General features: G+C 35.7%; 1 protein-coding gene across 6 annotated transcripts in view; it reads right to left on the reverse strand.

Annotated features, from left to right (window-relative positions):
• The window catches only part of SHANK2 (SH3 and multiple ankyrin repeat domains 2), a 389771-nt gene that overhangs the window by 323993 nt on the left and 41344 nt on the right, over positions 1–24434 (reverse strand). For all 6 annotated transcript variants that reach the window (XM_039356871.1, XM_039356867.1, XM_039356868.1 and 3 more), the window contains 7 exons: positions 23413–23616; positions 19529–19600; positions 16568–16676; positions 16275–16426; positions 14943–15110; positions 12438–12554; positions 7571–7648 (listed from right to left, as the gene is read on the reverse strand). In XM_039356871.1, coding sequence (XP_039212805.1) covers positions 7571–7648; positions 12438–12554; positions 14943–15110; positions 16275–16426; positions 16568–16676; positions 19529–19600; positions 23413–23457 — 741 coding nt within the window. In that variant the 5' untranslated portion in view covers positions 23458–23616. The remainder of the gene's footprint in view (positions 1–7570; positions 7649–12437; positions 12555–14942; positions 15111–16274; positions 16427–16567; positions 16677–19528; positions 19601–23412; positions 23617–24434) is intronic.

A 24434-nucleotide genomic window follows, 5' to 3' on the forward strand; every position in this document is an offset into this window, starting at 1 on the left:
TTCTCCTACAGAAAATCAAACATTCAGTTTATCTCAATTTAATTTCAAAAGAAAATATATGAATTTATAAAAAGAAGCTTCTTTTAAATTATTTTTATTGCAGGCAATGGCTCATCTAAATCAAATATAAACCTGAATGGATCCGCATGATATGATTATCTAAGAAATAGCTTTTGCTTAGAAATCAAAAATTGCATGGCACTGCACATGTCAATCACCAATCAGTCCCAATCAATCTACATACAGTACTTTGATGATGATATACAACAAGTCCTTGTTGACTTTTAGCAACCACATAGATTGTCACACTGACAGCCGTCCTTTCTTAAATTTCCTTCCACCTTTGCCAATATTAGAGCCTTTTCCAGAGAGCTGGAATATGTCCAAAGGGAGTGGGGGGCTAATTTGAGTCTGTCCACAACATTCTCAAGAAACTCCTTCAACGCCAAATCTCAAAGGCAACAATACTTCCTAAGCATTCCCCTAAACTTCGCTAAAGATGTTACCTAGCCTAGTAATTAAACTTTTGGAAACCAACCCATAAGCTCGGAGAACGAACCTTCACCCTCTTCCTTGCTGTTTCTTTAAAGTCCAATTTTTGTTTCTACAGAGTGTCAGAGGGAATACCATGGCTTTTGTGATTTTGGTCTTTGTGAGTATAGGGACATACCAAATACTGCATTTGAATCTTTTCCAAGGCCTTCATGGCTGCTGGATCAAGACTGTTGCTCTGTGGCATATTACTTGATTGTTGGTTCCTTTACTATTGATGGTTGATCCTAAAATTCAGAAGCTATCCACACGTTCAATATCATCATTGCCCATTCTAAGGCTGCTTGTCATTAGTTTGTTTATCTTTAATTTTTCATACTCAAGGAATAATATTTGATCCTCAGTCTCAAACATTCAGAGCCTGGTGCTTGAAAATATTAATATTCCATCAATCAAAATCAGTAATAGTTCTTCCTTCATATGTTAAGACATTGTAGGAGGAGTAAATATGACTTCCCATTCCATTCTAGCCCTGCAGACTCTTCTATTCAATGTACAGATTTTTCTATCTACTTGAATGGATAGCAATGATTGCATATGTTTATCCTTACACTAAACTGAATGAGGAACCTATATTTAGAAGTTTCTTGGACCTAATAAGATAACCTTTATTGTCATTTTTTACTGTGGGCACACTGGCACATATTAAAACTGAAATTCTGTTGCCTGCTCTCAAAAGCGTACACATACATAACATACATATAAACATGCTATATACATACATATGTATATACTTACACCCTTACATATAAATACATATAAATATTGATCACTGTTCATCTTGAACATATAACGGAAAGAGGAAGCTTGGGAGTTCACAAGGTTGATAAATGGAACAAAACTGTGATTGAATCTGGATGTTCTGCTATGGATACCACGATACCATGAAGCTAACAAGGAAGAGGATGTTTAGTGTCCCAAACAATCTTGATCAGTAAATTTACAGTTTCTCAGTGATTGCAAAATTTCATCTCCATCTTTACTCCATCTTTGTTTTTTCCATTCTCACTTCAAAAATAAGCAGTTCACTTTTGACAGTTTTCAGAAATTCAAATTTCAGGCTTTATCATTTCTTCAAACATTTTTTGTAATATTTCTAGGGTAATTCCTTTTCATACTGGTTGCTCTAAGGAACCCCTCCTTCCCTCACATTACTATTCAGGTAATCCTTGACTTACAACAGTTTGTTTAGTAACCATTCAAATTTACAACAGCATTGAAAAAAGTGATTTATGACTGTTTTGCACACTTACTGCCATGGTCATGTGATCAAAATTCTGATGCTTGGCAATTGACTCATATTTACAATGATTGCAGTGTCCCAGGGTCATATGACCACCTCTACAACCTTCTAACAATTGCAATTGTTCAATTAGTAACATGGTTGTTAAGTGAACCTGGCTTCCCCATTGACTTTGGGCAAGGAAGACATAAAATGGGGCAAAACTCACTTAACTGTTACCTAGCTTAGCAACAGAAATTTTGGGCTCAATTGTGGTCATAGGTTGAGGTCTACCTGTATACATTTTCTGGTGGTTGTTATTTTTGTTTGTTTATAATCAAAAGAATAAATTAATTACAAAGCTGAAGGTAAAACAGCAGAGAGAGAGAGAGAGAGAGAGAGAGAGAGGTTTTCTCTCTCTTGGTTCACTTTCTTTACACCCTTAAGGCTTTAGTCCCATCTATCTTTCCATAATTTTAATCACACAGTCCACCTCCTGTTACAGTTGACTCCTTATTTTGTAAATTCCACCAGTTATCTTTTTCCCTTTGATGTCAGACAATTAACATTTCCAGGAAGGTCAGGTTGGTTTATTTAACTATTCCAATATAAATACTAAAAGCACTTTCTTCAAAATCTTTGTCTTTGAAATTAATACAATCCCCTTTATCTGTTTATTACTTTCTTAGTCAAAATTTTGATTAAGTTCTTCACTGTGATTTTAAAACATCTTTAAAAGTATTATTTTCCTCTGTATTTCATTTTCTGTGATTCAGAAAGAAGGATGACTCACTGAGAAGTTTTCTTTGTCCCGCTGTTTTCAAAGACCTCTTTTCAACTGTTGTTAACCTTCCAAGTAGACCAGACAAGAAACACAAGAAAGGCTAATTCTACTCTATTATAAGACTACATTAACAGAACCTTGCAAGTCTAAAAGTAGAAATCTCCCTCCATCTCTTTTTAACCACCTAATACAGGGGTCCCCAACCCCTGGTCCATGGACTGGCACCGGGCTGTGGCATGCCAGAAACTGGCCACACAAACAAGTGAAGCCCCATTTGTGGAATGCAGGCAGCATGTGAAACCACACCTCCTCTGATCTGTGGAAAAACCTTTTCCCACAGAACCGGTCCCCAAAACATTGGGGTCCTCTGACCCAATAAGTTAGGATGAATCCTTTCTAAGATTCTTTCTCTGCCCTTTACTAGGTTGCAGGCTCTTCTTCCTTTTATCTGATTGTTTCCTAGGAATCATCTTTCCCCCTCCCCTTCAAAGGTTATTCTCAGATTCCATTACATATGTAAATATGATAATATCTCAAGGGGATTAAGAAAATTAGGATTGGTCATACTTAATGTCTTTTAAATGACTGCATTGCTAGTGCAAACCTGTTGTTTCTTCTGTGACACACACACACAGTCACTCTACTTCCATCTCATGTCTCCTCCTGACAAGCAGCTGTCCCAGAAACTATCCTTTCTATCCAGAAAGACATCTGTGCTCCCTTTACTACTCTATCTCTGCTACTTGGAGATGTCAAGCACAGGTCACTCAGAATCATTTATTTCCTAACACAGTGGTGGCGAACCTATGGCATGGGTGCCAGAGGCGGCACTCAGAGCCCTCTCTGTGGGCACGCGCGCTGTCACCCCAGTCCTAGGCCTTCAGCTGGGTTTTATAAAACTGTTTCGCTTTAGGCCTCCGCCGCAATGTGCAAAAAAAAAAAAAAAAGGTTCAGTCAGTCAATTTCAACTTCTTGCGGGAAAAAAAAGATCTTGCAAAGTTGGAACTGATTGATTGAACTTTTTAGTCCCACCCAGTCTGCCGTTACCACTGCAGCCACGCCCAGCCAATGGGCCACACCCAGCCAATGGGCCACACCCACCCAGCACTCGACAATACATAAGTGGGTTTTGGGTTGCAATTTGGGCACTCGGTTTCTAAAAGGTTCGCCATCACTGTCCTAACAGCATGCAAATTTATTTAACCGCCTTAAATACTGGAAATATTTTTACTAGCTATATTCCTAAACTGCCAATTCCAGTCAACTTACAGCAGTTAGAAAAAGCATAAAATGCATGGAAGCAGCATTAAAGAGTCCCACAAATAACAAAGAAATCTTCCAGAATAATAGAGACAATGGAATATAGTGAAATACAGAATAGAATTGAAGAAAGAATATTGGTAGAATAGAAACAAAATTCTTGCCAGGATTTCAAATATGTCAGGTAATAAGCCTATCCCGATGGTGATTCATATCCCATACATTTCAATAAACAATAGAAGATAAAGTTTTCCCTGTCCAGTCATGTCTGATTCCAGGGCACGGTGCCAAGGGAACCAGCAAATTATTTGATTACTTTTATTCTCAATTCCACTCATTCTGCTAAAAAGTCTTTGTTTAACCCTCTTTGCCCACTTCTAAAACAGTTTCAGTTTCCATCAAAATTGACTTGCCTTTTCCCTTCTCTTTTAATCTTAATAGTTCCTGGCACTCTGAATCCATTATTTCAAGTCTTTTATTTCTATTCTCATTATTCCTTTCACACTGTCATATATTTCTCTAATCTATAGTCTCTTTTATTTCATTTCACCAAGCATTGTTTTTATATGTCCTATTTGCATATTTCCCTATATTTATTTTTGTAATATAATTCACTCTGTGTCAGGCAACTTCCAGATCCCCTTTCTTTGCTCTCTATTCATTCTTTTAGGAAATTCACCTTTCTTCTCATACTTTCCATAACATTTTCTCTTTCCATTCTTTTTCTCCCAGGTCCATTTGATAGTGTCAAGATCCACTCTGGCACCATCAAAGGATAATCAGTCCCACATTCAGTAAGTCTTGTCAATTCCCTTAATGTTTCATCATACACAATCAATCATGTTTCTTTTTTTCCGCCATGCTTTCACAGATAGACATGGGCTTAATCTATGTATCAAAATAAGCAAATATTCATCATACAAACCTGTATCTAAAACATTCTTGGATTTTCATATGATGAAGGTTTTTTTTCTCTTTACTCTTGTGTCATTGCCATCTATTCATTTATGTTACCTAAGAAAGTAATTTTTCCATCTGGATCACATTGACTCGGGTTGTTCAGTTTTTCTCCAAAATCTCATCCCATTCCATTATTGTATTACCATTCACTGGAAGGTAACATGCAGCTATCACCAGCCTATGGATTCCTATTTTCCTACTTTCCTATTTACTTCTGGTAAGGTAGGGAAACATCAACTGGGTCCCTTGCTCTATTTTTATTCATGACAGTTTCAGCTTCAATGCTAATGTTTTAAGAATAAAATAAAAGTCATTTTTGCATGTTTTGGTTAGTATTTATTATTTATAGCATACTATATGTGCACTGCTACAAACCTGAAAGGTTTAAGTGTTGCACAAAATAAGAAAACTAGTTAAAAAACAACATATGGTAATGACCTAAGAAATATACCCAAAAGGATAACAGAATCAGAAAACAGTATTGTTAAAATATTTGCCTCCATAAGAACAGTAAATATCTGTTATGTGGTGAAGTGTTGAAGAATAAGCTAACCTTGTGAGCCTCTTTTATTATAACTTTATTTTAGTCATATCAGTCATTCTGGACTTATCCCTGAATACAGCAGCATTATTGTCTTTGGTTTTTAAAAAGATGATAGACTATTGCCTTTAGACTACTAACCTAACAATTTAATTAACACTGTGGGGGAGGGGGGAATGTTAGATTCCTGTTAATACTCTGGAGACTTTGACAACAGAAAAGGGGAAGTGTTTAAGGAAGTGTTTGAGGGAAGAATAAAAAGGGTTTAGGAAAAAGTAAACTGTGATCAATAACTGAGTGGTTTGAGAACATTTAATTTGTAAATATATAAAGTTTAATAATGCAATAAGTTAATAACATACACTAAGAATAAAATATAATCCATATTATATTTTCTTGTCTGGTGCCAATGACTCTAGTACTATTTAATTTCCAAAAACTGTCCAGAAAAGCTATATTTTACAAATTTCCAAAAACCATGCATATAAACTTGTCTTCATCTAAGGACACAGAAGAGGGCATACCATACAGAGAATACCTCTTTTCATGCCCTTTTCTTGCTGTACCACTCATTAGACACTCTGTTCGCCCAAAATGAATGAGCAGAATCTATCTGGAAAAAATGGTCTTGTAAATATCAAAAACTTGAGCCATAAGCCTAACTAAAGCCCGTTTTACCCCATGCATACTTACACTATTTTATGCAACTCAAGAGTTTTAACCTAGATAATCATTTGCATGGTGGGAGTACTGTTGCCAATATTCCACAATAGAGAGCACGGTGTCTATACTCAGTGATGGCGAAACTTTTAGAGACCGAGTGCCCAAACTGCAACCCAAAACCCACTTATGTATTGTCGGGTGCTGGGTGGGCGTGGCCCATTGGGTGGGCATGGCCCATTGGGTGGGCATGCCCATTGCGTGGGCATGGCTGCAGTGGTAATGGCAGACTGGGTGGGACTAAAAAGTTCAATCAATCAATTCCAACTTTGTGACATCTTTTTTTTCCCCGCAAAGAGTTGAAATTGATTGATTGAAACTTTTTCTTTTTTCTTTTGCACATGGTGGCGGAGGCCTAAAGCGAAAAGATTTTATAAAACCCAGCTGAAGGCCTAGGACTGGGGCAATGCCCACAGAGAGGGATCTGCATGCCACCTGTGGCACCTGTGCCATAGGTTCGCCACCACGGGTCTATAGTATAAAGATACACAGATACTAGTATGATTTTTTCCATATGGAAAATTCAAATTTAAATCATTTTTTCATATCTAAAGCTTATTGAGTATCCTTGAGAAATTACTACAGTCTCAGAATCATTTTATATATTATACTAAGTAAAGATATAAGTGAGTCAAGGTGATAGAATTCCAGATAATGCTACTTCAGATTCCAGATTGGTGAACATTTTGGAGCATGTCTACCATGCATAAAAGCTTATTCAGTGCACTAGACTCAGCTAAATACATTTCTATACAGCTATGTTAATTACATAATGCAATTTGCCTTCCATTTTTATGCTACCTGAACTGATAAAAAAAATCACGAAGGAAGAAAACAATTGTGACCATATTTCTAATTATCCTTATTTACTTTAATTTGGAACAGAAATTGGTCTCTATGTTAGTATACTTTCCCAAGAAAAATAAAAAAAATAGTACATTTAAATATTTTATTCATTCTATGTTGTAACCTTGCACATCAAGTGGAAGCATTAAATTCTTGATATGTTGCACAGTTTATTATGTAGGCATATATTTACAAAATGTAACAAAATGGGACAAGCCAAAATTCTACTAAACCAGAATTTCATGTACTTTAGCCTTCCATCTATCACAAAATTACTGCAAGTATAAGAAATACATCCTCTAAACAATCCTGATCTTCACAAAGAGTAGTATAGACATGTATGAAAATTATTGTGCAGTACTTTTTTTTCTTTTGACAACCCTGAAATCCCTTTCATCAGGGTGGAGTCAAGGTGACTAAATGGAACTGAGCATTTACTGGCTGGATGCCCTTCCTGACCCCCAAAGAGAATTCGTAGCAGACAAATATCTGCAGCTACCAAGGCTCGAACTCACAGCCACCTGATTGTGAGGCAGGAGGTCCACTTTTAGGTCACCGCACTGCTCTATACAGTACTTTGATTTCACATTAATACTTTTTACACAGTACACTAAATATAAAGGATATTCTTTTGCAATTTAAACTGATATACACAAAGAAGATTGTTTTCTTTAGTTATTCTTACCTGAAATGGTGATTGATTATTATAGTTCTTTAATTCCTTATTTGCACCCCGTAACAACAATACTCTTGCACAGCTGTCCTGTAAATAAGTAGATCGTTACAATCTTTGTTTCTATATGAGTAATAGTAAGCAGACCATCTGAAGGCATAGGCTTTTTAAAATTGTTAATAATAATCTTAATCTCTCCTAGGTAGGAACTAGGTTTTCAGAAAAAGGCATTTTATTACTGTGTTTATCAGTTAAGACCTAACTGAGGCTGAACTGATGTTTGTCATTGTGAGAACTGTTTCCCCTAAGCCCAATCCAAAATACACATCCAAATAATGAGAAAAGTAGTCCATACATACACATACATATTCCTAAACCAGTGGTTCTCAACCTGTGGGTCGGGACCCCATTTGGGGTCGAACGACCATTTCAAGGGGGTCGCCAAACAAGGCTGTCTGCCATTTTTTTCCTCCTTTTCTTTGACCACACCCCTGGCACCCAGTGATGTATAAGTGGTTGGGGGTCACCACAACATGGGGAACTGTATTATGGGGTCGCGGCATTAGAAAGGTTGAGAACCACTATCCTAAACCAACATGATCAAAGTTGGTCCATTTTGGACTATGGAAAATACCCAATTCTTTTGTCTCAGGCTAAGCTGGAGATTGGTAGTGTTACCATCCTTTTCTGGGCTTCTTTCACAACTATTTCTCTATATGGAGAGGAATGATGTGGGGCAGCCTATCCATTTTGGAAGTATTTTAAGTTTGAAACAGCTGAACAAGAATATAGTACAGAGTCAGACTCCTTGCCTATGCACAGAAACATTGTTTTTCAAAGCCCATCAATTTCAGCCAGTATAACCAATAAGGGAGGTTATAGGCTAAAACATCTGGAGATCACTAGCCCGATGGAAGGTTTGTTGATGGTATTTATATAATAGCTTGTTTCAGATTTTCAAAGTGTTCCTTTGACTGCCTTAAGGAATTATTGTAAAACATAAAATCAAATATTGTTCTAGTCCTGCCTGGAACAAAAGCCATCCAGATGACTTGGGCCAGTAACTCTCTCGCAATCCTTGGAAGGAGGCAATGGAAAATCACTTTGAAAATCTTGCCCAATAAAGCTACACAGTTTAAACTAGATAAACTATCCACATCAACCAAGTGCTCTACTACCACAGTAGTGACCCAACCTCCCACAAGAGAAATTGCATAAGAACACTATTCAGACAAGCAATGCGGCAACCCTGAACAGCAGAAAAAGAAACAGAACATTTATATAATATCTTCCAACAAATGGATATCCACCCAACTTCATCAAAAAGTGTCTGATCACTCATTCCCTATATAGCATAACCAGCACAAGTTATAAAAAGGATAACACTGCCATATATCAAAAGTATCTCAGAAACCATCAAAGACTATTATGACCACATGGCATCAACTAAAACAAACTAAATCCTTCCAAAATATTGTAATTAAACCAAAAGACCCAGAAGAAAAAACAGGAAACATCTACAACATACACGTAGGACAACAGGCAAAAGACTAGCAAAATACTTCCATTAATACCAATTAGCAGTTAGAAGAACATGATGAAAACTCTTTAATTTCACACTTAAACATAATTTCAACTGGGAAACTGACCATCCTAAGCCAATCAAAGTCCCAAAAAACTAGAGAATTCCTGGGAGCCTGGCACTCTGGCAAATCAGCCAATAATAGGCGCATAGACATAAACAACATCTACTTATCATACAAAAGGGACAATCAACAGGCCAAAAAGGGAACAAATGACCAAAATATTTCCCCACCAGCATAGATTAATACCAAGATTAACATCAGACCCATAATCAAGAAGTAAACAATACCCCAATCAAAGAACTGCCAAACATGCTAATAGCCAAACAAGCTAACAGCCCAACCAAAACCCCCAAGACCACCCTCATCAACACTGACAGGGCAATCTATTAAGAACTCAAAGAAATCATGAAATGGACCAACTTGCCGCAGCCAACTTGCCATGGTCAACTGGCCACAGCCAACTCACCACAGTTCACTCGCCACAACTCACTCATCACGGGACAACTTGCTGTGGGACAATTCAACAATTCAATGTAATTATTTAAAATAATTAAAAAATATTTTAATTTTTGTCATTCACATTTTGTTTTGTTCCTCCTTTTGCATCCTTTCTTTAATAATTCTATTCCACCATTACTTCAATATTAGTATAACTCTTATTCCATCCCGTGGTGAGTTGGCCATGCCCAGTTGTCCCATGATGAGTTGGCCACAGTGAGTTGGCTATGGCAAGTTGTCCTAGACCCTTATTTAAGGATGGATATTGTAGTAAAAATTAAATGAAATATAATTTATCTTCCAACTTCTATCCTCAAACATAGGACTGAAGCAGAAAATCCTTTGTTAGTTATGCTACTTTTTTACCCATGATATGTGTCGTTTTGCATTTTTTTCTAATCAGACTGATAAATTTATCTCCAACTACTAATCCTTTTTAAAATAAAGAGGCATTTTATTACAGCAAGGAAAAGGAAATATTTGCTTTGATGAGGTTTTCACAATTGAGCAGTAATTAAGAAGCAGATGTTTTAATGGATGTTACAATGAGCCTCATCACTTGCGTATTTCTAACACAGACCAGCTTTAGAAACCCAACATTGTAATGTTAAAGTTTTGGGGACTGATCTAATACTAAAATCTTGTTTGTCATAAATGTAAAACCTATTGTTTTACAAACTGATAAAGATAATTTGTGTGATGCTGGGAGATATCATCATTTATGCATAACATCAAAAACAGCCAGAGATATATAGCATAAAAATATGTTCTCAGATTCAGACTATATTTATACAAATATGGTTATATATAAACTAATTAATAAATTGCTTTCATTTGGTGGGTGAAATTATCAGAGTGAATAATTAACTTCTGCTTCCTCCTGTAACACCTCCAGCTGTTTGTATGAAAAAAATCTAGCCAACTTAAACCATTAAACTTTTCAGTTATTATTTCATTATTTTCTCCTATTGTTTTTCAGTACCCAAATCATAGCTTCATCTCTTCATTACTCCCATTTTGACATTTCAAGAAGATACAGAATTGTTAACTAGCCATAAAATCATTAACTGCTGCTTTAACTTGATCTAGTTAAATGTAGAAATATCCAAGTACCTGGCACTATTCCAAAGAATAAAATATATTGAAGGCACCCCAAATACATGCATTATAGCATACATTTTAAAGTTTTTGATAACTGACTCCCTAAGACAAGTCACCTTTTAAAACTTTGTATCATTTTTTTTACTACTACTAGTCTGGAACATGTTGTTGTTGCCAGCTCTACAAGTGTTCAAAAACCCTGCCTAAAATTTCCCCAAAATAGCTGTGTATAACAGTGGTGGTGAACCTATGGCACTAGTGCCAGAGGCGGCACTTGGAGCTCTCTCTGTGGGCATTCACACTGTAGCCCTAGCCCTGCCATCCCCTGTAGCCCCCTCCTCACCAGCAGCCCCCCTGGAGAAGAGTCACCCCTGGGTGCACCCCATGCGGAGCTGCACAGCCAAGCACATGGCAGTTGGGCAGCAGATGATGCTGTGGGGTGCGGGTGGAGGGCGTGGCCACCATGGTGCTGCAGGGCCGCCAGAGCGATCTGCAGCGTGCCATGGATGGCCCTGAGGGTGGGAGGGATGAGGGCAGAGCAGGGCGGAAGCGGGCAGGCGGAGTGGGGGCAGACTGGTTTTTGGTCACTCAGTCTCTAAAAGGTTCACCATCACTGGTGTATAAAAATCAGCATTCCAGACATGGAATTGTTGACCCAGACTTAGAGGACAGTATTAATTGTGGATACATGCAGATGGCCTTGCTATCTCTGGCCACTTCCAGAACCATGAATGCAAGGTCATAAAAGGACAGCATAGGAAAAACCCAATATCCTAACCCACCCAGGAACATATGGTGTCTTAGGGAAATACCTAAACCATCCAAAAAGGACCATACGGTGTCTTGGGGAAACACCCAAAAGGGCACATTTTTAGCTACTTCTGTTTTCTTCCTTCTTATATACAGTGTGCCAGCCTTAAAGGGTGAAGTCTTTATCTTATGTGTGTCAGCTTTGCTGAGTGAATTGTTTATGTAATCAAAGAAAGTATAAGAATAAGGCTTTTCTGATATTTGGGGCTTTTTCTCTTTTCTAGAGAAGCCCGTCATTGTTCAGCTGAATAAAAACGTAAAGCTTGAAGATAACTTCTGGTTTCCTATCTTTTTTATCAAGCAAAACCTCAGAACCTGCATAGCAGAATATTCTGGAAAATATATGAACACGTCATTTATTTTCTGATCATACTAATCTATTGTAAGAGATAATATGATATTTTTCTATTGGTAAATTTTCCAGAATAGGAAGTAGTTCATGATATTCCAGACTTGAAAGAACTAGATCATAGTAAGTTTCTATGTCCACAAACAAAACATCGACACATGGAGAGATTAATACATATATTGTTATGCACACAACAAATTATAAACATTAGCAGGAGTAACTACAAATAGTCCTTGACTTACAATGGTTCATTCAGTAACATTACAACAGCACTGAAAAAAGCGACTTATGACTACTTATCACACAACCGTTCCAGCATCAAAATTCAACCGACTCATATCTGTGACGGTTGCAGTATCCCGGGGTCCTGCGATCACCTTTTGTGATCTATTGACAAGCAAAGTCAATGGAGAAGCCAGATACACTTAACAATCCTGTTACTAACTTAACAACTGTGACAACAAAGATCGTAAAATGGAGCAAAACTCATTTAACCCAAAGAGTATTTGTCAATAGCAGAGCTATAATAACTAACCTGATTGTAAAGTGCACAGATATGCAACGCTGTGTTTCCAGATGCATTCTGAGTTCCCATATCTGCTCCATAAAACAGAAAATGTTCTAAATGCTGGACGTGCCCATATCGACAAGCCTATAAAATAAAGTGTTCTTGTTTTAATTTAAAAAATAAGTCAATTATAATATAAAATGCCATTTATATCCCTGAAATTTTAAAGCTTTGAGTATTATATAGTATACACAAGTTATAGATGGTGAATACTGACACAAGCAGCCAACTAACTAGTTTGTTTGTTTTTTAATGGTCAAAGTCTCACAACCTTTCTATGTTCTGTGTGCAGACTTGTGAGATTGAGCCATTTAATATTTTTTTAAGATTTAAAATAATTTTAAAACTTTTTTAGATGTTAAAATGTTGGTTTTTGGTGCCTGAAAACTTACATAAAATTATAATTCCGTAACATACCAGCTGACAAGTTTGCCATGTCTGCTTGGGACAGATGAAATGGGGATTATTACCAACCGTATAATTAATAAAGTGACCTTCTGCAACTATGAGTGATCTAGTGGGCACATTTTCAAAAGTACTGAAAACGCTGGATTAATAACTGAATTAGAGATTTATACTTTATCTCTAACCTCTAAACATTTTACAAAAGAGAGAGAAAAAAATATAAAGACCCTCACTCGACACACCCACACCTGAAGCCCTTATAAACAGAAGAACACTGAGACTGTCATGTGATTGACATTTGCAACCTTCGAAGCTGACAAGAAAAGTTGTCAGATTCACTTAATAGGTGCAGTGATTCACCTAGCAACTGTGGCACAAAACATTGTAAATTTGAGTGCGATCCACTTGTTTAGCAACCAAAATTCTGTTCCCAATTGTGGTTTAGCATTACATGTATAGCTAAAAAAGTACTAACACTGAATTTTTGTGATTGTTCTTAACGCAAACTAGGAAATACAAAATGCACAGAATTGTTTTATTAGAAAATTATAACTAATTTTATGACAGTCAACAAAGACTTACTGAAAATGAAAGCAAAATGTTTTATACAAGAAAGATAAGAAATGAATGAGATACATAAAGGTATCTATGAAGTGTAGCACTGCCCTAAAGGGCAAATTACACATAAATTTGTGATATTTTAATTCAAGATATAAATCTAAAAGAATTTTATATAGATCTCTTTTGGAAATCTGCTCTTCTTCACATCTAAAGATATTTATCCTGGTTTTTCAGTTGGGGAATAGGTTTATTAATGCCAACATTTTAATCACTTAATAATCCTAACCCTAACTGTGCTAACTAAACCATATGAGCACACCTATGGCTTAGTTAGCTCCTCAGAAATTTTCAGAATTACTGATGTTATATGCTAAATGAGGAAGTTCAGCATTGCCTCAAGAGGGCACTATAAGCACTGAGACGAACTGTAGGATGATTGTTCTAAAAGAAATATCTGCACTTGCTATAAAATTGAAGCAGATTCAATCCTATTAGTGAAAGAGCCTCTTTTCAGCAACTGGAACTATGGTACCTAGCTGTCACTCTATGACACCTTTCATTCAAAGAGAAGTAAACATGTACCTACATCTTTTATTATCTTTTGATTATCTTTTTATCAATACAGTAAATAACATTTTCATTCTGTTAACAAAATTAACATCTATTATCAAGAAACATAAAGCAGCAATTTAGAGAAACATCAGAGACAATTAAAGAAGTTACTAAAATAAAATAAATAAATCATATCCTCATAATAAAGCTGAACTGAGCAAAGGATACCTAAAAGACCCAGACTGTAACATCGTGAATATTTTCACTGAGACAGCTAAAAAGTCATCAAAAACCTGACACTTTCATGGAAATGAATACACAGGTAAATAATTTCTGTGCAAGAGTGAACAGGCACTAGAGCAGTATGTTAGGATACAAATTATTATCCACTATATCATCTGTATTGTACCGCATTGCATTCTACTATATTATATACTGTACTGTATTATATTGTATTCCACCTTTATTATTTTTATCCAGAAATCATGATAGTGAACACAAGTAGCCTCCCACCTTCTATTTTGCCCACAACAGCAACCCTGAGAGATAAGTTGTGCTGAGAGAATGAATGGTCCAAGGTCACCCAGAGGGCTTTCATGGCAAAGCTAGAACTCATAGTCTCTCTCTCTCTCTCTCTCTCTCTCTCTCTCTCTCTCTCTCTATATATATATATATATATATATATATATATATATATATATATATATATTCTATATAGCAATAAAAATATGTTTCAAATTGTTGTATGATTTTAGTAAACAACAGTTTTGTTTAAAGCAATTTTTACTGAAGCAAATTTTTAAGTACAATGGATTTGGAAGATTCCGTGCAACTGATTTCAGAACCTCTCTTTCATATCTTTTCATTACATAAATTATACAATTAACAAATATTTGAGCAAAAGATAAAAGTGTCTCAGCAAAATTAATAATTATCTTAGGGTATCTTTTCTACCTGGTGGATTTCCTGCCATCCATTTTCATCTCTACAACCAACCGTAGCATGTTCATGTAGTAGCAGTTCACAACAAGAAGGATCCTCTCCTACTACAGCAGTATGATACAGTGGTGTCAACCCACAGCTATCTTTGTAGTTTGGAGATGCTCCAAGATCTAAGAGAGTCTGTAAAGTAATTTTAAGTTTTAACAAAATTCTTAAGGTGAATTGGTTGTTATTTTCATATTTTATCCTTTTCAGTATAGTGGTAAACTGATCATGCAGTCCAATGAATTCTTATTTGAGAACAGCCCTTAGAGAATATAGTGAACCATATAACTACATTGTTTGTTTCCTTTTGGTTAAGCAATTATTTGTTGACTAAACAGAATGATGGTTTTATAAATAATACTAATCCACAAATTATGGTTTGCAAACCATAATCTTCTGGATTCACACATTACATTAAGAAAAGGTAAACAAACCACATTATATGTTTATGTGCTCTGCAAGCAAGTATGTTTCTGATTGTTAAATACACAAAAGTATGAGTAGTATAGCATGACTATTTACTTGGAAATACATTGTATTAAGCCCAGATGATTTTTGCTACCTTGTCTTTGGGATTTAAAAAAAAAAAATCAGACTATAATAGTAAGTCCCAGTAATGTCTGCAGAATCTTGAAAGCCAACACCATTTCTTTCAGAAAGTCAAGAGACATCATGAAGTACCTAGAAAAGGGACAGACTTGAATCGTGCCATCAGAACACAGTCCAATTTTCTTTCATTCCCCCCCCCCCATGTGGGGAAGCTGCTGGGAAGTACATTTTACTTAGAAAGTCTGATTTCCAAATTTACAATACAGACAAAGAAAGGGGATAATTCATGCATTTCTTCTTTTCTCATCTTTTGCATGTTTTTTCACTACAAAATTTATAGGGTTAATATTGCAATTTCTAATAATTCAGGAGACTCAATTTAGAATCTGTGCTTGTATTACAAGCGTAATCTGTATGCTTTCAAATTTATAAAGCAAAATTAGTGATTAGTAAAGAAAAAGCAGGAGAAACATATTTGATTGAAACCACTTTGATTAATAACCTTTGAACTATTCCATTTGCCTAAAGACAAATATTACACTGTATGACAATTAACAAAGTAAAGTTTCCACATCCTTTTCCTTTCTACCAAATGATTTTTTCTCTGAAAATAAGTCTTGAAAGCCAAAAGCCAAAGATAGAAACCTTTGAGCAAATCTAGATTTAAAAGCCCATTAAGCACACTAGAAATTAGTACAGAACTTTTGACTTATATTTCTTTTATTAAACAATATGCCTTGTTCAATTTACCTTTAGGGTCAGTTGATTCTTGGCTCTAGCTGCTTTGTGTAATGCTGTCATTCCATCTTTGGCTCTAAAATCTAAGTGAGCTCCTCCATTTTTCAGTGCTTTGATTACTTCTGCAGTATTGCTAAGTTGAGCTGCCAGAGTTAGTGGGGTTTCTAGAGTAGACAAGAATAAAAACAAACTGTCTAGAAATTGACTAATTGGGTTTTATTATGCATTTTCAACAGTTTATGCATTTAACATTTTTCATTTTTAATTAAATAAATTTCTTACTAACAGCTTGGTTTACTTCATACCTCCACTTTCTAAGTCATGATAGTTAGGATCAAGTCCTCGGTCTAGCATCTTTATTAGTTTTTCAACTGAACGGTGATGAATAAGGTCCATACATTTTCGAAAATTAGCCTGAAAATATTAATTTGAAAAATATTTATTGTAGGATAAGCATTTCACTTAGAGGAAAAAAAATGATAAGATTTTCAGATACATAAATATTCACAAAACTGTCCCTGTTCAACATATCTTCTCACCTATTATTTATTTATCTCTGAAATATGAGTTCAGGGACAAATCCCAAAGGAGTATATTTCATACATGAAATTTATGCACGCTTGAATAGATGTAATAGTAAAGTAATAGTAGTAAAGTTGGAAGGGACCTTGGAGGTCATCTAGTCCAACCCCTTGCTCAGGCAGGAAACCCTACACCATTTCGGACAAATGGCTGTCCAGTCTCTTCTTAAAAACTTCCAGTGTTGGAGCATTTACTGCTTCTGGAGGCAGGCTGTTCCACTGATTAATTGTTCTCACTGTCAGGAAGTTTCTCCTTAGTTCTAGGTTGCTTCTCTCCTTGATTAGTTTCCACCCGTTGCTTCTTGTCCTGCCTTCAGGTGCTTTGAAAAATAGCTTAATTCCCTCTTCTTTATGGCAGCCCAGAGATATTGGAATACTGCTATCATGTCCCCCCTTGTCCTTCTCTTCGTTAAACTAGAGATGTTGAAAATGCATAGACATAAAATGCTTTCCAGATTCCATTTTACAATAGTGATTAGGTTGTAAATTTGAGGTAGGGTCTTACAGGACATTTTAGAAAGATGAGAATTACTTAACATGCAATCTAACAAATGCATGAGTTAATTAACATTGAGCAAATTATAAGGGATAAAATGATTAATGATTATCAGTCATGATGGCTACATGCTATTTGCAGAATTAGAAGCAAGATCCTTTTGCAGTTGCTAAAACACAAGTCTGTAAAATTTCCATGGATTGGAGGCCCAATGGAGATTAGTATAATTTGCAAATAATCAACTAATCAATGCATATTAGGTTGTTTTATAAAACGTTTTATTTCCCTAGTTTGCATAAATATTCCTTATTGTTACTCTGCTAAATATTTTGTTTGAATTCTAGATCATTTCTGGGTATTTTTTTGTTACAGCAATATTTCATCTAATTGAGATAGTCCATAGCCATAGATTAACATTCATGTATACAAATGTCTGCAGGAAAGTTCATTGACATTGCACACATGTAGAAAGAGGTGAGGCTTCAATCAACTGCTGTGACTACCGTCTTGCCTTTTATGACTCAGTACAAAGGAACATCATCATCACACGAAAGTTGCAATTTACATTGTCATATGTCCTAATGAAACTTTGTAACAGCAGTGTTTGTGCCAATGATGTCATCATGTGCACACTGCCATTCTGGCATTATTACTCTTTGTTCCACATGCTACTGTTAACATTATTTTCAACTTATAAGATTAAAAACAGTATTTTAAACCAAGAACTAGCACAGAACCTGCCAGGAGCCTCCTTGCTGTGGGTGCATCTTTTGCGTTTTCAAAATTAAAATGTTATTTGTTATTTACATTATGTTATAATGTATTTGAAGACCTCAAATGATTTGTTTCTCTTGCTACCATCATAAAATTTCAACCCTCATTTCTCTGTGCCTTTGAGATATATGGGAAGATGACTAGGTGAAACATGGGGAAAGATAAAGGATGGATCAGTCACTTTATAACCCTAACCTTAACCCTAATTCTCATTTCAATTGAATAATATAAAATGAGTTATAATAAGAATATTAATGAATTAAATTTACATGCTGCCCAACTCCCAGTGACTTTTAGTTATAAACTGGTTCATTTAGTATTACAGTGTATCTACAGCATGTCAATACTTGCCTTCCCTGATGCTAAATATAATCATATCTTTCTAATAGGTTGAAGGCTCTCCAAAAGTAAGCTTCTATGACTACTTTTTGCTTTCCAAATCTTCCTCTCCTCAGTTCAATCCTCCCACAGCATTTCCCTCCTTTGATTGGCAGTTTTATCACCTCATCATCATATGTGTTTTGGACAAACTTCCATAGCCCCTTGACTGTTGGTTTAGATTACATATCTACATGCTGTAGATCAGTGATTCTCAACCTTTTTAATGCCGTGACCCCCAACCGGCCGTAAGTCGAGAACTAAACCGGTCATAAGTCGAGGACTAAACCAGTCGTAAGTCGAGGACTACCCAACCGGTCGTAAGTCAAGGACTTTCCTTGCCCGGGAGCACCACGCATGCGTGCTGCCGCCCCCTGCGCCGGCCGAGATGTAGCTGGCAAGTGGCAGAGATGGAGCAGGCCGACCACCAGCTGGGCCACCAGCTGGCCCAGCCCAAGGGAAGTAAGGCACCCACTGGAAAAGAGGGAAAAATGGCGGACAGCCTTGCTTGGCGACCCCCGTGAAATGGTCGATCGACCCCAAATGGGATCCTGACCCATAGGTTGAGAACCGCTGCCGTAGATGATTATGAACTTGGCCTTGTATACATTCCAGTTCTTTTATTATGAAAATGCATTTTACTAATCTGGATTATAGCACATGATTTTACATTTGGGAAGATGTAGCCGTGAGATGTTGGAATTTCTTTTCTAGCTTACTTGAGTATATGAACTTTTTTCTGATGTTTCACAGCTCCAATGAGAAAATTTCTAAAAGTTGAATTCTACTTTCCATCAATATTTTATCTGCAAAAAGTCATAGTCTACCCTGTTCTGTTAGAAATTCTAGATTCTTGGAACATATTAAATATATTGTTTTTATCTGTTTCTCTTTAAAATAACTAGAAGTCTACAGTATATCATCAACATCAAAGATTTTTGTTAAAATATCAATAGCAAGTTCAAACAAAAATAAAAAGCCTTTCACTACAATTGTAGATCAGAAAACAAGAGCAGGTTCTCTGAACTTGGACTTACCTTAGTGTGGAATTTGGCTACTTGTTTTTCATCAAGATTTAATTGTCTATATATTCTTTTCTTGTAGGAAAACTGAAAAGTGAACAATATGTTAGTATTACTTATATTTTTAGAAATAATTTCCAGGGAAACATTTATTATGCAAGAGATAAATCAGTTTTTCAACATTTATTTGAATAATTATAAAAGATTTATAAAAAAAAATATAAAATGCCTAAGAAAACATTTACCGTAAGTTTTTTTTTAACCTAGCCTTTGCATTACCTGTTCTATAGAACCATGTATGAACATCTTCCATGCTTACAGATACTTACAAAGAAGACAGCTTCTCTTCTTGCATTTTTCATTTCATTCTAAATTTTGGTAAATTGGTCAATAGAGACAAAACATCAGGCTATTTCTGGAATCATAACCAGATTGTGTCTAGAGATGATCAGAGTTAATACTTCAGCCCACTTTCCATTAGTAATGTATCATGTAATCACAATTTCTCAACTCGTCTATTCACTGTATAAAAATTAAACTTTTTAACTATATTTTTGCCTTAATATCACAGGTCCTTTGCTTTGTTTAATTGTGTACAATATTTTTACTGATTATCTGTTTGCCAATGTGCCTATCTTTCCAAATTTTTTATAAATTTCTTTGTGGAAGATTTTTGTGCTCCTCGAGAGCAAGGGAGGAAGGAAGGAAGGCCGTAACATGTAGTATATTGATTCAGCTTGCTTTTGGATTTTAAAATATATCTGCCAAAATTACATCAAAATATCGGAAATTATATATGAAGGTTTCATCCACCTTCTACTCCTTTATTTTCTCTCCTTCTGTTTACCAAATTATCTAAATAATCTAAATAATTATCTAAATAATCCATCTTCAGTTGTTTTTCATGTGCTCAACAAGTTAGTTTCCAGCACATATGCACTGTGAAAAAAGAATACTAAATGTGTGTCATTCACAGTCACTTGTTTGGTGAGAAGGTCAACTATCTAAAATAAATAAACAAAAGACTAAAAAGAAAAACAAAAAAGTTATTTACTGATGAGGGTTTAACATAACATCTTTTTCTAAAATGTACTTAACTCTGGAGGATGGGGGTAAGGAAATAACTGCTGCAGTTATCATCTGTAATGGTATGTGGGAATTACTTTGGAAGATGGACGAAGAGTTTCTACCTAGGTAGGAAATGGTCAGATAAAAGAAGGAGAAACAAACTTGAAGGAAAAGGGCAGAAAAACAAACTTTGCCCACAGCTGAATAGAGGGTGGAGCAAGAGGCTCAGAAGAGAAACCCCTCCTCCCAATTCTTAGAGTGCAAAGGTGATGGCAGGAGAATTGTACTTTCCTACTTGCAAGATTCTGTTAATGTAGCTTTACATTAAAAGTAGAATTAGTTTATCTGGTCATGTTTCCCACCTGGCCTACCTGGTAAGCCTTACATGATCTTCTTCACTATACAAAATTAATTTGTTCTGCCCCTTTCCATTCCTTGCCCAATTTTTTTTCTTTCTTTTTTTAGATTAATTTTTGTGATAGTTGCCAAAGGGCACAGCATAATGAATTATGGATGATAGCTGAGTGAACAATTCTGTAACATTATCCATTCATTTACCCTATCCTTTTAAGATACCAGGAATCACGGAGGAAAAGCCCTGTTATACGTTTTTGCTATAATGGACTACAACCCCAAATTTTCTCAGTCAGTCTATAAACTTTTCCTACTGAATGCCTATTAAAACGAATATAATTGTGAAGTGGAGCTTGAGAGTCAGACATTCAATTTCACATAGATAATCCTTTAGTCAAAACGTGTTTTTGTTCTCTCCAGCCAAATTAACTAGATTAGATTGTTGAAGTAAATGATCATAAAATACAGCAGAACATTTATTTCATTCTTCCATTCCTGTTTAGATAATGATAGCGAGGTTTCCCTCTCAGTTTATGATTACAATAAAGGAAAGGTAGCATTGATAGACCACAAATAGCTCTATGAGAAATAATTCTAAAATCCAATTGACCTATCTGGCCAAAGTATCAAGGTCTATCAAAACATCCAAATCAAACAGGAAAGCATAGTAAGAACTTAGAATTTAAAAAGTTAGAAAAGTTAAAACCATCATACTCTCTATAAGTCACTCTAATTTCCACTTAGTTATGGGAAGCAATTGGGGCACATAATATTACTAACTGTAACTGTGATGAATCTCAGTTCTATACAAATATAATAATTATTCTTATTACTGTATCTTCTTTAATACAATGCATTCAATTATACAATAGTAACATTATCAGAAGGATTTCTCGTGTTCTTGTAGATGAGGATAAAATCACAACATTTGTACAAGGTAAGTTATAATCTGAATAGTATAACATAGTTATAATGCAGTGAAGCATTATCTACACTTTGCTCTTACTTTCATAAGCAACCATATAAATGGACTGAATAATTCAGTGTCTTAGAAATTTTATAATGGCTAAGTCTACCTATAAAAATTAATTAAAGGTAGCACTTGACTTACAACAGTTTAATAACAGCCCAGAATTACCATGGCCTCAGAAAGAGTGCTTTACAGCCCATAAAGAACTTCTAGCCATGGCAAAATGTTCCACTATCATCTCTGTGGACATATGATTATGATTTGGGTGCTTGGTAATCAGTTTGCACTTACAACCTGTGGCCAAGCACCCTGCAATAATGTGACTGCCATTTGCAATCTTCTCTGCTGGCTTCACCAGAAGGTCAATGGGGAAGCCTGAAGAGAAAGTTGCAAGACGCTGCCTGCCAACAGGAATGCCTCTTGTCCTTGAGGACTGGCTGAAAGAGTTGCCTTCTGAAGGGAGATGAACTCCTTCAGTGGTACAGAAACTGAGATGAAATCCTGAAGATTTCAGATCCATTTCTGCATCCCACCAAAGGAGTGTACAGAAGGGAGCTGAACTTTTACGGCAGACAGCTCTTTCAGCTAGTTCACAGAGATAAGTGGGAGCCAAAATCCAAGCAAAGAATGGACAATAAGTGCAGTAAGCTAAGGAGTACCAGAGGCCTCAGGCAATGGAGGAAGTCAGTATAGGCCACACATGAGTATCTCTTTGCTCAAAGGCTGAAAATTCTGCTTCAGTTTCAGCAGAGATAATTTTCAGCTCCTGAGCAGAACCTTTCAGAGTGGCTCCTTACCTGGGACTCCATCTGCTTAACAACCTACCAGGACTGCTGGGATTAAGCAAAACAATCATATGGGCAGTCATGTGACATCTCTCTTAAAACCACTTCACTCAATGAGCAAGATCCTGGTTCCAACTTATGGTCATAAGTTGAGGACTACCCATATTCCCTTTGAACCAAGGGGGTTAGTAATCATACAGTACTGAAAATAACGATATGAGCATTAAATGTATAATTGTGATCTCAGTGATTTCCTAGCTGTTGTCTGTGAGGGAGATGGGAGGTTTTCAAATATGATAAATAAATAAAATAAAAATATTTTGGAAGTTTATCAGGAAGAAGAAATTTAATGGAATGAAATGTTAGTGAAACCCAGGACTGGGGTTAGATTAAAATGATTGTTCTCGTCCTTATTTACAATTTTTATTTATTATCCCTTTCAGCAAGGTTTCCACAGTGGCAGGATATTTTGCCCAATGTTCCCCAACACCTAAATCCAGCCCTTACAGGGTATATGTAGCTGCCAATCACCTAAGCATCAGTTTTGATGCCTTTTTTTCATAGTCATTTTTATTCTGCTGCTGCAATTTTAGATTTCATCACCTCATAAAGACATTGTACCCTATAAACTGTAAACTGCTTCTTTGTCTGTAGCCACTAGATTGCTAAAATTATGACTGCTCGTTAGTATCTAAACTTGAAATAAAGTTTTTTTTAAATACCTCTAAGGATGGAACACCCTTGTTGGCATTTTGCGGATATTCCATAAGAAGACGTTCTTCGTCCAAAAATTTCCCTTCTCTCCCATTGTTTGGTGGCTGGAATAGGCCATAATTGAGAACATCTTTCAAACTTTGATTCAATGTACAAAGAATTCGTTGTTTTGCAACCCATACTGAAGCCTCAGGATTAAATCGAATACACTTCTGTAAAGAAAAAAAACCCACACATGACAATTTCTATATATATATCAGCAATTTTATATCAGATAAACAGTTAATTTTACTATTTAATGCAAATACTATTATATACAAAAATATACTGCTCAAAAAAATAAAGGGAACACAAACATATAGGATCCTATACGTTTGTGTTCTCTTTATTTTTGTGAGCAGTATATAATTTTGATTATCTCCACTTTATACTATTAATTCAACTAGATTAGAGAGACAAAGAAATGTAATGGCATATTAATCTTTGTTGAAGAACTCTGAATTTAAATACATCACAAATCTTATCAGATATTATAAAAGAGTAGCTATTTATCTGATACCATCCTATGCATATCAACAGAAATAAATGCAACTGAATTCAGTTGGACATAGCATCAGGAAGGGGAAAATAAAATTAAAATCTAAACCTCATTCAATAAACCTAGTTAATTTGAATCAAGGTTTACTCCAGAGTCAAATAAAATTCTGGATCCTTGGAAAAATGGCTTCAAATCCCAGATAAATTTGTGTGCTACCACACAAAAGATATGGTGGATTGAAGTTACTTCTGTTATCGAAAGCCAAAAAGGATCCAACAGTTTGGGATTTCAGTACCAAAAGAGGTCAAACTTTTCCATCTTATGTTAATCCCAAAATCTAATTGGTTCATATTTCTAAATAGGTATCCTTTAAAATTTAGCTTAGGGAATAGAGCAGAACACTGTAATTTTTTTTAAAAAAAGCTATGTAAATTATTATTCTTGATTGAAGAACCATGACAGGAAAATTATGTGACTATTACATTCCCAGTA

This window comes from Crotalus tigris, unplaced genomic scaffold (assembly GCF_016545835.1).
Source record: "Crotalus tigris isolate CLP2741 ecotype Arizona unplaced genomic scaffold, ASM1654583v1 scf7180000018831.1652172, whole genome shotgun sequence".
NCBI lineage: Eukaryota > Metazoa > Chordata > Lepidosauria > Squamata > Viperidae > Crotalus > Crotalus tigris.